Here is a 14,679-nt window from a genome sequence, read left to right on the forward strand (position 1 = left end):
TTAGCAAACCTGTACATTTTTGGAATCTTCAGAGCATGGAGAATCTGAAAATCAATGTTGGCATTTGCACAGACACCTGCATGGCCGCCATTTTGGATTTTGAAATGGCCGCCATAAAATACATATTTTGCGCTATCTCGGCTTCCAGTCAACCTAGAAACTTAATTAAATATGCTGATCCTATGTTTTCTGGGTCAAGGAATCCAATAAAGGCCTCAAAATAGTGCTCAGGATCATAGAAAAGCAACAAACAAAGGTAATTGAAAACCATTGTCTTTATATTTGTGATATAACTGTATTACATAATGTCGTGAAAATCAAGCGCAGACACGACTTTCCTCTGTGTAGGCTTTAATATCATTTAGATCGGCAATATTTCCTGTAACGATACATGCAAACAATAGGCATTAAATCAGAGCATTCAAGCACAGCAAAGGCAGCTTCGATATAACAATGGTTAATGCAGCGCAGCGTTTGGGGCGTACATACCATTCAACTACTGGATAATGTCACAGTGAGTCCCGCCGAAGTGTCCGCACGCCCCGCGTGTCCTGGGTCTTATAGACGGCCCCTTTTCGTGGCGAGCACCCCCCTGGGTTCACCTTGGTATAATTTCACTACACATAATACATGATATTGCAAGTCCTTTGAAGTTATAGGTTGTTATAGGAAGTTATAGGTAGTATCAGATTGAACTATAAGTCCTATACACAGGATCTACGAGGTCTATACCGTTCAGGAATATGCTTTTACAGATCTTCATCACTGTCCTGAGTGTCATTTTCGCAAAGGTGTCTACGCAAATGTAAACATTAATTTTTGGATTCCTCATGCTCTGAATATTCCAAAAATGTATAGTTTTGCTAATCTACCAAAATTTTGAACGAAACAACATAGTGAACCTGACTATATCGTCATTTTTCCTCTGATTGACTTGAAAGTTGAACAGCATTTGCATATTGAGTCACGGAATTGGGAAACTAACTATATTTGAGGACAAAAAGTCAAAGGTCACCTCGATGGCGATCTTCTAAAATTATAATTTTTTGTCTGAAAAGAATAAATTTTCATCTGATTGGCCCGAGCTATGATTAAGATAGTCAATTTTAATCATATTGAAATGGACAATTTGATGTCTCCATGGCAACTTTTTCTCTAGGGAGGGGTGGATTTTGCAAGTATTGTGCTGTCTACAACGTCTTTCTCATTTATGTATTATTCTGTATACAGATAAGTTGTGTGTATTTTCCCTTTGAGTTGGATATGTACCTGGTACCTATGGGTACCTGGAACCATTGAGAATAAAGGGATACATGGATATAATCGCACAAATGGTAGGTAGCTTTATAGGTATGGATGGGTGATTGGATACCTGTCATGAATGTGATGTCTGTGAGAGAGTGTCGTCAAAAGGTGAATGTTCTATCTGTGTTCATTCCGCCAACCATGGTTACCCCCCCACCTAAAACCCCCATGTGTGTGTGTGTGTGTGTGTGTGTGTGTGTGTGTGTGTGTGTGTGTGTGTGTGTGTGTGTGTGTGTGTGTGTGTGTGTGTGTGTGTGTGTGTGTGTGTGTGTGTGTGTGTGTGTGTGTGTGTGTGTGTGTGTGTGTGTGTGTGTGTGTGTGTGTGTGTGTGTGTGTGTGTGTGTGTGTGTGTGTGTGTGTGTGTGTGTGTGTGTGGCGTGCGTGCACACATACACAGTGTATTCAGACCCCTTCACCTTTTTCACATTTTGTTATGTTGCAGCCTTATGGTGAATGCGTTTACATTCATTTTTTCTCTCATCAATCCACACTCAATACCCCATAATGACAAAGAGAAAACCCCCATAATGAAGCCAAACAGTTCAATTTTGGTTTCATCAGACCACAGAATCTTATTTCTCACAGTCTGAGAGTCCTTTAGGTGCTTTTTTTGCAAACACCAAGCGGGCTTTCATGTGTCTTTCACTGAGGAGAGGCTTCCGTCTGGCCACTCTGCCATAAAGCCCAGATCGGTGGAGTGTTGCAGTGATGGTTGTCCTTCTGGATGTTTCTCCCATCTCCACACAGGATCTCTGGAGCTCAGCCAGAGTGATCGTCGGGTTCTTGGTCACCTCTATTACCAAGGCCCTTCTCCCCCCGATTGCTCAGTTTGGCCGGACGGCCAGCTCGAGAAAGAGTCCTGGTTGTTCCAAACTTCTTCCATTTAAGAATTATGGAGACCACTGTGCTCTTGGGAACCTTCAATGCAGCAGAAATTTTTGTAGGCTTCCCCAAATCTGTGCATCGACACAATCCTGTCTCTGAGCTCTGCAGGCAGTTCCTTCAACCTCATGGCTTGGTTTTTGCTCTGATATGCATTGTCAGCTGTGAGACCTTATATAGACAGGTGTGTGCCTTTCCAAATCATGTCAATCAATTTAATTTACCACAGGTGGACTCCAATCAAGATGTAGAAACATCTCAAAGATGATCAAGAGAAATGGGAGGCACCTGAGCTAAATTTCAAGTGTCATAGCAAAGGGTCTGAATACTTATGTAAATGTGATATTTCAGTTTTTTTCTTTTTAATAAATTTGCAAAACTTTCTAAAATCCTGTTTTCTCTTTGTCATTATGGGGTATTGAGTGTAGATTGATGAGGGAAAAAATGAATGTAAACGATTTCAGCATAAGGCTGCAACATAACAAAATGTGAAAAAAGTGAAGGGGTCTGAATACTTTCTGAATGCACTATATATATGTATATGTGTATGTATATGTGTATGTGTATGTATATGTGTATGTATATGTATGTTTGTAACAGGGGTCTGTACTTGCCCCACCCAACACCCTTCTCTTCACTCCTCACCCCTAACTTCCCAACATTCCCCACTTCTGGTGAATCTCCTTCTGCATCCAAGTTCCTTGCGTATTCCTTGTGTTATTTTGAGCACTTGCACTCCTAAGTATTGTTACGGGGTCCTCTGCAGTCTCCTGGTCTCGGTAACCTCCGAACCCCGAGAGGAACCCCGGCAGAAAGATATATATGTTATTCTGTGTCGCAATCAATCACTAATGAAACCATCCATGAAACCATCCATGAAACCACCAAAGGAAACGATCCAAATCAATAAGGAAACCACACCCTTGGTTGTCAATGAACAAATATTATATTAAAAGCACACAAAAAGAACCATACAACAATGGGGGCAATCAACCCTGCAATCAAATCTTAAGATGGTACCACCTTATCTCGTCACGTAACCCCAAACTCATGCCATTCCCAGGAAATGGAACCGAGCCCTCCTCAATGTCTCTATAACCCTCCAAGGCGAAGTTGATGCGCTCCGGCTATCGTTGGAACAATGTCCGATCAAGAGCAACTGAGGCGTAGACGGTCGAAGCGACACATAAGTCACGTGGTCCAACACCCAGCACTCGCGGTAGAAAGGGAAATCTCCAAAGACGCGCGCGTACACATTTGCTGTTCAATCAGCGAACCGCAGGGCGATCTTCAGATGCCGCTTTATTGCACAGCCGTCCCCGGCAAACCACCGGAGGATAAGCCCAACCGACACGACAAAAACCTTTTCCGATGAAGGTAGCGCGCGGGACGAAATGGCGGACGGCTCACTCGAGCCGCGGCCTTGAGGCGAAGATTCTCCGGAATTTCACCCTTGTACCTGGCTTCGCAGGCTTTTCCACACCTCCAGCGATAACCCCGATGGCCCGAGATTCCTTTCAAGGACTCAAAGTTCATTCGCCAGGTACGCTCGACCAGGCTAGGTACGGAGCTTTTTCAGAACGCCTTTCACTCCTCACGACTTCTTCTTCTTCGCCCTTTTTTCTTCCAGGTCACGATCCGATTTCCTGTCATTTTTACCATGAGCGCTTTTAACCTTTTAACCACAATAACCATTTCCTGGTGTTGGGCTAGCGGCTAGGGTGCCAGCTTAGGATCCCAGGATCCTGGGTTCGAATCCCGGTCGATCGCTGAATTAACGCCAGGGGGTTGACTCAGCCTGTCATCCTTCCGAGGTCGGCTAATTGAGTACCAGTTCACTGGTAATTCTCTGCTTGTCGTAAAAGGAGACAAAAAGGGTTGGCGGCAGGAAGGGCATCCGGCCGTAAAACATTGCTTCAAAAAGGGGACCAACAAAAACAACAACAACCACGGTCCCCGAAAAAGGCCAACCCCCGCTTTGCGGGGAAAAATGGCCTCTAAATGTGGTTATTTATTATATTTTTAACCATTTCCCTTAAACAACAATACCCATAATACTTAGAACCCACAATAATAATAATAACAGCAGTAATAATAATAAGTGCCGAATCCGTAACAGTATGCTAATCAAAATAAGTAAAATGCATAATAATAACCAACCCTGAAAGAACTGTGATGCACTACACTGCCATGGTAATCATTAGCTGTGCGAAAACAATTTTGAATCATTTCTACTTCCATCCAGGCAATCTTGGCGTTCTCCTGGTTTTACATCCGATACTACCAAAGCTGGCAAGAGAGCGAGATGTGTTCCACCATCACAGCCATATTGTGCCTGGCTCTTGCTCTCATGACTGCGGCCTTGTTTCCCGTGGATATTTTTCTTGTATCCTACATGAAGAACTCTAATGGGGAGTACAAGGTGAGGACCCATGAACACCAAACAACACTTGATAAGCTGAGTTTGGAGCTATATACATGCCTCACTTGACTCATCGCCCATCAATTTGTCTATATAGCCAAGCTGCTGTTTTTTGGTGTTTTTTTGGGGGGATTTAAGATTATTGAATGTTGGTTTATGATTTGTATGGCACTACATATGGTTCTGTTAAAGGCAATTATTGCTGCTGTTGTATTTGTTCAGTTGTAGAGTTCAGCAAATGTGTTGGTGTGATGTTTATTCTTTTGTAGTTTAAGACTTTAAGGGCAACGTAGAACCCACTCTCTCCGCAGGGCAAAAACAATAGTCGAACAGATGGTTATCTAACGGAATCGCTCTGCACGAGCAGAGCGTTAGGCCCTTATCTGCTCAGCTGATTTGCGTTTTTCTCTTCCCAAATTTTTGCCCTGCTCTTTTATTCTTCTCTTAACCCTCTCCCCCGCCTCACTCTACCATTTTTATTTTAAAGTATTATTGGATAAGGTTGAGGAAAGTCACTTGACATGAGATCTGATAAGTTCACGACCCTTGCTTGCATCCTGCCACTTGCAAGCAATGAAATGGTCCTCTTGACCAACATCGATCACCCTCAAGCACCTGGATGTGGATCTCCAGGTGAGGTCGGCAGCTGTTACCGCGATGTTTGTCAAGTGCATGAGGGCAGTTAAAACATTGGACATCGATATTCATTTTGCTCGTGAACTACTGCGCATACAAAGCAAAGGAATTTGTTCAACCTTGAAATTTGAACGAAAGCTGACACTCTTCCGCATTCCAGCATTGCTACGAGGGTAGTTGTCATTTACCCATGATGCCCGAAACACGGCTGTGATCGACGAGTTGCCACCAGCAGAAACGCTTCACATTTTCATTGTAAAGGAAAATGTCAACCAGGTGACTAACCCTTCAGAAGGAATAAGATGTTTCTTCTTTCACAAAACATTCAGTGATTTGAATGCAAGATCGATTTCTATCCGCATGGATCAGATTGATTGCTTGGCAGCGGAACAAACATGGGCCACCTCCTTTGGTACTGCATATGTCACTGCACATTTATCCATCGAGGAAGTGTTGAACTCCATCCTGAACCCTCTGGCATGCATTGATCGAAGTTGTTTCAAGGTGAATAAGTCATTGCAGGTTTCCTTAATGTAGTTGTGACAACTATCTGGACTGTGGGGGTGGTCAAAGCATATCGTGGGATGTGATACGATGCGTCTCCAAAGGATAACATTCTGGAAAGCCTGGAGTGATAGAGATTGGGCAGAGCCAGGAATTGTGATTCCATAGATTTGCGATTAGTGGAATGAGCAGAGGGAGTTAAGCTGATGATTACCAGTTTACCTTTCAGTAAAATAAGGGAAATCGCATGTTTTTCAAATGCATATATGGATGTCCACGAACATTCTGGATTGCGGTGCTGCCAAGCTTGCCGTACTGGATCTTTGCTTCCGCACGGTTCATAAAGAAAAGCTTCCTCCTCAGGTAATGAAACTTAGGGGGTCATTACATTATCTCTGCTTCCAGGGTTTCAAATCTAGGAGTCACTTTGGCACCAACAGCTTCCTAACTTGCACGTATTAGGAAAATTTGTAAACTTATTTTCTTCCATCTGCACGACAATGTTTCAATCGGAAGATGATACTGGAACTCGGGATCGTGCTCTCATCACGTTGCGTTTCAATTGTTGCAATTACCTGTTGGGTTTACCTGCTTCGTCTCTCGCTCTCTCACAATTCAGAATATGGCAGCTGGGCTCGACGTTCACCCTAGCTTTAGCTTGTACATTTGGTCCCACCACATCACTCCAATCCTCGAGGCACTTTGCTGTGCATATTTTCCAGTACACCAACATTTAGATTTTAGAACATTGCTGATAACCTGCGCCCCTCTGTTAGTGCGACAAGGCATCTCAAACCCCTGGCAATGTTACTAACCATGTACAAAACCTTGCCGCACTAACGGAGGGTTAAAGCCAAAAATAAATTGGTGTCTGCCTTATACGTCTGACCTTTAAATCGCACCTTTTTTCCACTTTTGTATGAAAGCTACGGTCTGGCAACAGAAATCTCGTAGCTCCTTGCATGAGATAGACTTTTGTCGATTGAGCATTCGTCTGTATTTCTCACCTGTACTTGGACTTTTTAAATCCGTATAACCTCATCAATCATTTTTTTAAAACTCGAAACCTCATCTTTTCATAGTTGCTTAAAAAAAAGAAAAGAATTGTTTCCTACCTCCTCTCGTTTTCCCACTCTCGTTTTCCCACTCTCGTTTTCTCACTCTCGTTTTCTCACTCTCGTTTTCTCACTCTCGTTTTCTCACTCTCGTTTTCTCACTCTCGTTTTCTCACTCGTTTTCTCACTCTCGTTTTCTCACTCTCGTTTTCTCACTCTCGTTTTCTCACTCTCGTTTTCTCACTCTCGTTCTCTCACTCGTTTTCTCACTCTCGTTTTCTCACTCGTTCTCTCACTCTCGTTCTCCCACTCTCCTTTTCTCACTCTCGTTTTCTCACTCGTTTTCTCACTCTCGTTTTCTCACTCTCGTTTTCTCACTCTCGTTCTCTCACTCTCGTTCTCTCACTCTCGTTCTCTCACCCTCGTTCTCTCACTCTCGTTTTCTCACTCTCGTTTTCTCACTCTCGTTTTCTCACTCTCGTTTTCTCACTCTCGTTTTCTCACTCTCGTTTTCTCACTCTCGTTTTCTCACTCTCGTTTTCTCACTCTCGTTTTCTCACTCTCGTTTTCTCACTCTCGTTTTCTCACTCTCGTTTTCTCACTCTCGTTTTCTCACTCTCGTTTTCTCACTCTCGTTTTCTCACTCTCGTTTTCTCACTCTCGTTTTCTCACTCTCGTTTTCTCACTCTCGTTTTCTCACTCTCGTTTTCTCACTCTCGTTTTCTCACTCTCGTTTTCTCACTCTCGTTTTCTCACTCTCGTTTTCTCACTCTCGTTTTCTCACTCTCGTTTTCTCACTCTCGTTTTCTCACTCTCGTTTTCTCACCCTCGTTTTCTCACCCTCGGTTTCTCACCCCCGGTCTGTCACTCTCGTCTCTCACTCTCGTCTCTCACTCTCGTCTCTCACTCTCGTCTCTCACTCTCGTCTCTCACTCTCGTCTCTCACTCTCGTCTCTCACTCTCGTCTCTCACTCTCGTCTCTCACTCTCGTCTCTCACTCTCGTCTCTCACTCTCGTCTCTCACTCTCGTCTCTCACTCTCGTCTCTCACTCTCGTCTCTCACTCTCGTCTCTCACTCTCGTCTCTCACTCTCGTCTCTCACTCTCGTCTCTCACTCTCGTCTCTCACTCTCGTCTCTCACTCGTCTCTCACTCTCGTCTCTCACTCTCGTCTCTCACTCTCGTCTCTCACTCTCGTCTCTCACTCTCGTCTCTCACTCTCGTCTCTCACTCTCGTCTCTCACTCTCGTCTCTCACTCTCGTCTCTCACTCTCGTCTCTCACTCTCGTCTCTCACTCTCGTCTCTCACTCTCGTCTCTCACTCTCGTCTCTCACTCTCGTCTCTCACTCTCGTCTCTCACTCTCGTCTCTCACTCTCGTCTCTCACTCTCGTCTCTCACTCTCGTCTCTCACTCTCGTCTCTCACTCTCGTCTCTCACTCTCGTCTCTCACTCTCGTCTCTCACTCTCGTCTCTCACTCTCGTCTCTCACTCTCGTCTCTCACTCTCGTCTCTCACTCTCGTCTCTCACTCTCGTCTCTCACTCTCGTCTCTCACTCTCGTCTCTCACTCTCGTCTCTCACTCTCGTCTCTCACTCTCGTCTCTCACTCTCGTCTCTCACTCTCGTCTCTCACTCTCGTCTCTCACTCTCGTTCTCTCACACTAGTTCTCTCACTCTCGTTCTCTCACTCTCGTTCTCTCACTCTCGTTCTCTCACTCTCGTTCTCTCACTCTCGTTCTCTCACACTCGTTCTCTCACTCTCGTTCTCTCTCTCTCGCTCTCTCGCTCTCTCGCTCTCTCGCTCTCTCTCTCGCTCTCTCGCTCTCTCGCTCTCTCTCTGTGTCGTTTCTCTCTCTCTGTCTCTCTCTCTCTCTCTCTCTCTCTCTCTCTCTCTCTCTCTCTCTCTCACTCTCTCTCTCTCTCTCTATATATATCTCTTTGTAGCACTGACATTTCAGTTCAAAACGAAATTGATTGATGTGGTCCACGGTAGGGCGAAGGCCAACCTCAACATGGTCCATTCTGTTTTATTCGATGCACTTTTAGGCCAATATCCTCTAGTAAGCTTTTATTTTTTTATTTCATCGTATCATCTGACATTTGGTCTTTCATGGCATTCTCTTGGTTGCATTTTGTAAATCTTGCTGTGCTCTGGTTCTGTTCTTGCTCCATATCTGGCCCAGTTCCATTTTAGTTGTTTGATTGGGACCAGAATGTCAAGGAAGCTTGATCTTCATTCATGTCCCTTTTCAGCATGCCAAGACAGCATCTTTCCATGGCTCTTTGCAGCGTGATCAATCTTTGCTCCATCTCCTTTATTAGGGACCGTATTCGACTGCCATGTGTCATTTCTGGGAGAACACGAATTGTTAACTTTCCTTTTCAGACAAGTGTGAAGTTGGATTTGCATTTTTAATTTTGCAAATGCTGCCCATCCTTCTCTAGCATGCCTCTTCACATGCATGGCAGCACCTCAAAGGTCGAACTCTTTTTTTCAATAGCAGGGGCAATTGGTTTTTACGGCATAGCCCATCGGGCGAAGCCGTCTAGAACAGTTTGTCCATCCGTATGTATGTATGTATATATGTATGTCCCTTCAAACGTATACCAATCAGAGCTGAGGATATGACCACATGACAGGGTGACGTGATTATGTCTGTCATTATGGCGTACGCGGCTGACTCTCCACACTCCGCCATTTTGATTTATATGCTGTTCATGTCGAACATATTGTCGAACCTGTCATATATCACAATCGCCATGCTCTACCTATACGCTTTTCATTCAGTGTGAATCACAAACAAGCCGATTGTTAAAATGATCATGCAATATCGAAAGCATAGACGTTACGGCTCTTCCAACAATACGGTATGGTAGGCCTACGTATAGGCCTTGGGCGTTATGACTTGTCTTCGGAACGCTTCAGACAAATTAAGCCCATGTTTCTTAATACAGTAGTGTATCGTTTCAGTAGTATTGTTTTCGTAATAATAATAATAATAATATAGTAAATACAACCGTAACACTTTAATCCCAATGTCGTGAATGGAAAGTTGATGGATTGAAGCGGTATATGGTTCCTGATCAAGATCAATGATGAACGGTGTTCGGCACTAATATTAATAACCGAGGAAGTAAGGAATTAGCCTCGGTTTTTTTAATGGTAATATCATTTTTGAAATAACGAAAGTGAATATTATAGTATTTTATCTAATTGTAACACTAATCCATTTGTAGTGACTGCAAATGTACTGGAAGTTAAAATATCAGTTTTGTGTCCGTTACGTCATTACGACGGCTGACTGCACCGACCAACATTTGAATTTACAAATACACCCACTCACTATGGGAGTGGCAGGAAGGGCCATTCCTTTTTGGGGTATATAGATTACAGTCGATCTATGGTCGGGTGTCAAGAACATTAGGTGTGTTCATTTACCAAGTTTCTTGTGGAGAGATCGAGCCTGGTGTTGGCTTAGTGGTTAGGGTGCCGGCTTGGGATCCTAGGATCCTGGGTTCAAATCCCGGTCGATCACTGAATTAATGCCAGGGGGGTTGACTTAGCCTGTCATCCTTCCGAGGTCGGCAAATTGAGTACCAGTTCACTGGTAATTCCCTACATGTCACAAGAGGCGACTAACACGGTTGGCGGCTGGAAGGGCATCCGGCCATAAAACATTGCTTCAAAAAAAGGGGACCATGGTGCCCTTCCTACGGGGAAAAATGGCCTCTGAAGGTGGTTCTTGTGGAAAGATCGCCAAGTGGTTTAAGCATTCGAACAAGCACTCCATTCAAAACCCTTAAGGAATGGCTGGCTTGGCAAGTGCTAGCTAGCTGCTTGGTAAATGAGCACACATCCAACCATTGTGGGGTACATAGATTACAGTAGATCTTCGCTCAGTTCTGTAAGTAAAACTTACCTCACAGATGTCGGGATTCCTCAAAATTTCTTTGTATAATGTTATAAACAGCATTAACGACTGTTTAAAAAGCTGATTATATGTGCTGGTGGTTTCTAATATTTTACAAGCCTGGCTACTGTTGGACTGTTAGACTGTTAGTGTTAGTTAAGCCGCTGTTAGACTTTTGGTCTTCTTATTATTGCTTTGCTTTCATTGATTAATTGTTATGTATTTGAACGATGCCAGTGCATCGAACAGATATGCATACGATATCTTTTTTTAAGTTCTGTTTACATCTAATTTTAAGAAAATGCTTTTCAGGACTGGGCAGCGGATAATCTTACACGGAAAATGGTGGAAGACTCCGTTCTCTATGGTTATTACAGTAAGTGCTGCCGAGCTGCTGTCTCTTCAGCACTTGGCATTTTTAGTGCAGCAGTTCAACATAAATACATCACAGTGTGGTGCTGGAAGTAAGAAATATAAAATTTGAAGGTGACTATGTGCATTTTGTACACAAGTGTGATGTCCTTGACCTATATTTTATCCAGTCTATGTTTTGTTTTTCCTGGTCTTTTGAGTTTGAAGGAGATTGTACAAGGAAATATTTCTGTGCTGACACTCTTTCGTGAAAAGTATTGCTTAGCTTGTGTCATGTTTGGAGTGGGGATAAAACGTGGGAAGTGACTAGCAGGACATGAGAAATCTTTAGATCCTCGATTGTTGCTTGACCTTGACATGGGCTTTTTTGTTGTTGCACCTTTGAGTATGGTTCTTGTCATGGTGTTCAGTAGGTTGATCCATTGGAGCTGGTTTCTCAGGGTGACGTTTCTGAACCTCCTCAACACCCTTCTAAGTTGTTTCTTCATTGAAATCCTGCTTCAAATCAACTTTTGTGTAATGTCCGTGCAGTCCAGAATGTTGTGAAAATATACATTGTGTCAATCACATGTTTCAATAATTTTGATAACCAATAATTTTTTGAGCGAGCATGCCACTTTCCATGCCTTCGAGCTCACACGCCACTCAATCTCTCCCTGTCTGCCCCCCCCCCCTCACGTGCGCGCTTGCCCCGTCTGCCACCCCCCTTGTGTGTGCGCTTTCCACGCCCCCCCCTTCCCCCTCGCACGTGCTTTCCCCATCCACCTTGTGTGGGAGCGCTTGCCCCATATACCCCCTTGCGCGCTTGCCCCATCCTCACCCTCGCGCGCCCTTGTCCCATCCGCACACACGCGTGCGCTTGCCCCGTTCGCCCCCCTCTGTGCGAGTGCTTGCCCCGTCCGCACCCTCACGCATGCTTTCCTTCTCTGCCCCGTCCACCCCCTCGTGAATGCGCTTGCCCCGTCCGCCCCCTCGTGCATGCGCTTACCCCGTCTACCCCCTCATGCATGCGCTTGCCACGGCCGCCCCCTCGTGCGTGGCCTGTCGGTGTACCAATTTCCCCACAACAATTTATTACTTTTTAGGTTATTATTAAAGCCTCCTTTGATATTGTGTATGAAACGAGGTATAACTTGTGTTGCACTTCTCTTGACTACAGCTTGCAAACTCTTGAGGAAACGTGTATTATCGAGACCATATATAAAAGGAGCCGAGTTTTTACATCTAACTTTATTCTGAAGTGTTTCTGTTGTCGTACAACATTAAAAATGGTTTTGTTGAAAACCTAATAATCAATTTACTTGGATCAATAAATTTGGCCCTTGAGCCTGGTGTTGGCTTAATATTATTTGAGCAACGATTATGGTACTCAGGATTTGAGCAAGTTGATTTGACTTAATACCCGGTTGGGGTGCCGGGTTAGGGTACTCAGGATCCTGAGTTCGAATCCCGGTCGATCGCTGAATTAACGCCAGAGGGGTTGACTCAACCTGTCGTCCTTCCGAGGTCGGCAAATTGAGTACCAGCTTGCTGGGATGAATGATCCCGGTGTGTACCCCGGTTTAGAATAGGTACACCCTATCCCTGCGCCTCGTAAGAGGCGACCAAGGGTTGGCGTCGAAGGGCATCCGGCCATAAAAACATTGCCTCAAACAGGGAACCATGATTGTCATGGGGCCCGCAAGGCCTGCAGCTTGCTTCTCGCAGGGAAAAATGGCCTTAAAACGATCATTCATTCATTCATTCATTCAATAATTTGGTCCTTTTAGTCACAATTACTTGCCTGTTTTAATGACGAAGTGGGACCTGGGACTTTAATGTTGCAGTTTCAACTAACATTTATTTTCTATGACTGCAGTAACCCTTTACATGGGGTTCCTCCTGTCATAGAATAATAAATGAGGAGCACACAAAATAAAATATAGCAATACTTGTCAAAGCAATATAAAAGTACTGCACATGGAAGGAACACACAACCACCAACCACGAACAACTGCCAACAACAATTACGTGTTATAAAATATCCTTTTTCATGTTTTACTGTCTTTGACATCGTCATTGTCACCCACAGATAGGCATGCAATATGTTCATCAAGTACAACATGCTGTCTTTTGGTTAAACCCATCAGCGAAGCGACCGGAGACATGATCGGTGTCATGGGAAGTACGGTACTAAAGGTCGTGGCAGCACAGAGACTTTGGAATTATGAATCCCCCCGTTGTGGCACGGTGTCCCTTCGTTGCATGTGTGGTTGGTCGTATGGTGGTTTTGTTCAAAGGATTGTGCAATTTCCACTCCCCCCCCCCCTCAAAGCCCCCATTTTTTTTTAAGGAAATAAGCCGCTATTAATAGATTTGACTAATCACATGGTAATTTTGTTCTTTCCGGCCAGTTTAATATCGAGTCTGAGTCGAGCAGGTGAGGCTTATTTTTATACAAGAAATGTCAGAAGCAGCTGAGTGTTTCATCAGTTTTAGGGCATTCTCCTTCCATTGTCACGACCCAAAGACCCAAAGACCAAAAGGTCATCCATCATACTGTATTTCCCCTTGGTTGTTTGAGCTTTGAGGTTTTGTATCGTTTTGATTCCTAACAGCTTTGTGCGACTGGAGAAGTTTGCTTAAAAATAAATAAAGGTGAGGAGATCATTTGTTTGATGTTTAAATCAGGTTGGCATCTGCAGTCGTTGTTCGGAATTGGACGATCGATCGCTGCTCAGAAGATTGGGGTTTGTTTCTGATCAAAGGACTCGAGATAAATTCTGGACATTTGTGGATTCCAACCTGTGATGCTGTTTTGATTGCGATTGGAAATTTCGGTTCATGCATGAAAAATAGTACTTCCAAAATTCCAGTTCGTTGTTCATTCAGTGGTGATCGGTGTAAACGTTTGCTCCGACGAGGGGTGAGCGCTCGATATGTCGTCAGTCCGCCGGTCTCCGACGGTGGTGAGCATGCTCCTACTGGCTTTTGGGTTTGTAAAATGCATTGTTAAACCGGTAAAACCCATGATGAGCTAGTTTTCATCTTTTGATGTTTGTCGGCAGGTCATGTTTCTTGAGGGTGCATGCTTTTCCAGATGCATCTTAAGACGAGGTTTGGTCGTTTGCTTAGTCTTACAAACCATTATGGGAGAAGTGCTCCATGTAATTTGTCATAGGGTAAGTCGGTAGATGGCACCATCGCATACGTTTAAAGCTGACTGGTGTAGTTGTCACAAAGCATATGCTATCTCTTTTTCCAGCAGTCGTTAATTTTTTTATTTATTTTTATTTTAAATTTATTTTTTTTGAAGACCTGCTGCACGCTTTGTCGAGCAATTATCGTGAGCTGCTTATTACTAGCAATAAAAAGGCTTATCATGTAAACTGGTCGTTGTACCCATTTTGACAAATCCATCTGCATGTTCTTGCTCACTTTTTATTTATCCCTCCTTCCTCCTCCCCCCCCCCCCCAACCCCCCTCCTCCCCCCCTCGCCCCACCAAATCTCTCTCGCTCGTTTTAGCCTCGTATCATGCCTTAGCACATGCCAGGTCTTTCTGAAGTTTGATGTACCACCCTTGAAGGCATAATGAAGGTTGTTCCCAGCAG

At 44.1% G+C, this 14,679-nt stretch overlaps 1 protein-coding gene across 1 annotated transcript in view; it reads left to right on the forward strand.

The window, feature by feature from the left end:
* The window catches only part of LOC137422390 (lysosomal cobalamin transport escort protein LMBD1), an 80,186-nt gene that overhangs the window by 6,189 nt on the left and 59,318 nt on the right, over positions 1-14,679 (forward strand). The window contains exons 2-3 of the mRNA XM_068109145.2: positions 4,433-4,609; positions 11,028-11,091. Coding sequence (XP_067965246.1) covers positions 4,433-4,609; positions 11,028-11,091 — 241 coding nt within the window. The remainder of the gene's footprint in view (positions 1-4,432; positions 4,610-11,027; positions 11,092-14,679) is intronic.

This window comes from Myxine glutinosa, chromosome 2, assembly GCF_964187855.1.
Source record: "Myxine glutinosa chromosome 2, kmMyxGlut1.1, whole genome shotgun sequence".
NCBI lineage: Eukaryota > Metazoa > Chordata > Myxini > Myxiniformes > Myxinidae > Myxine > Myxine glutinosa.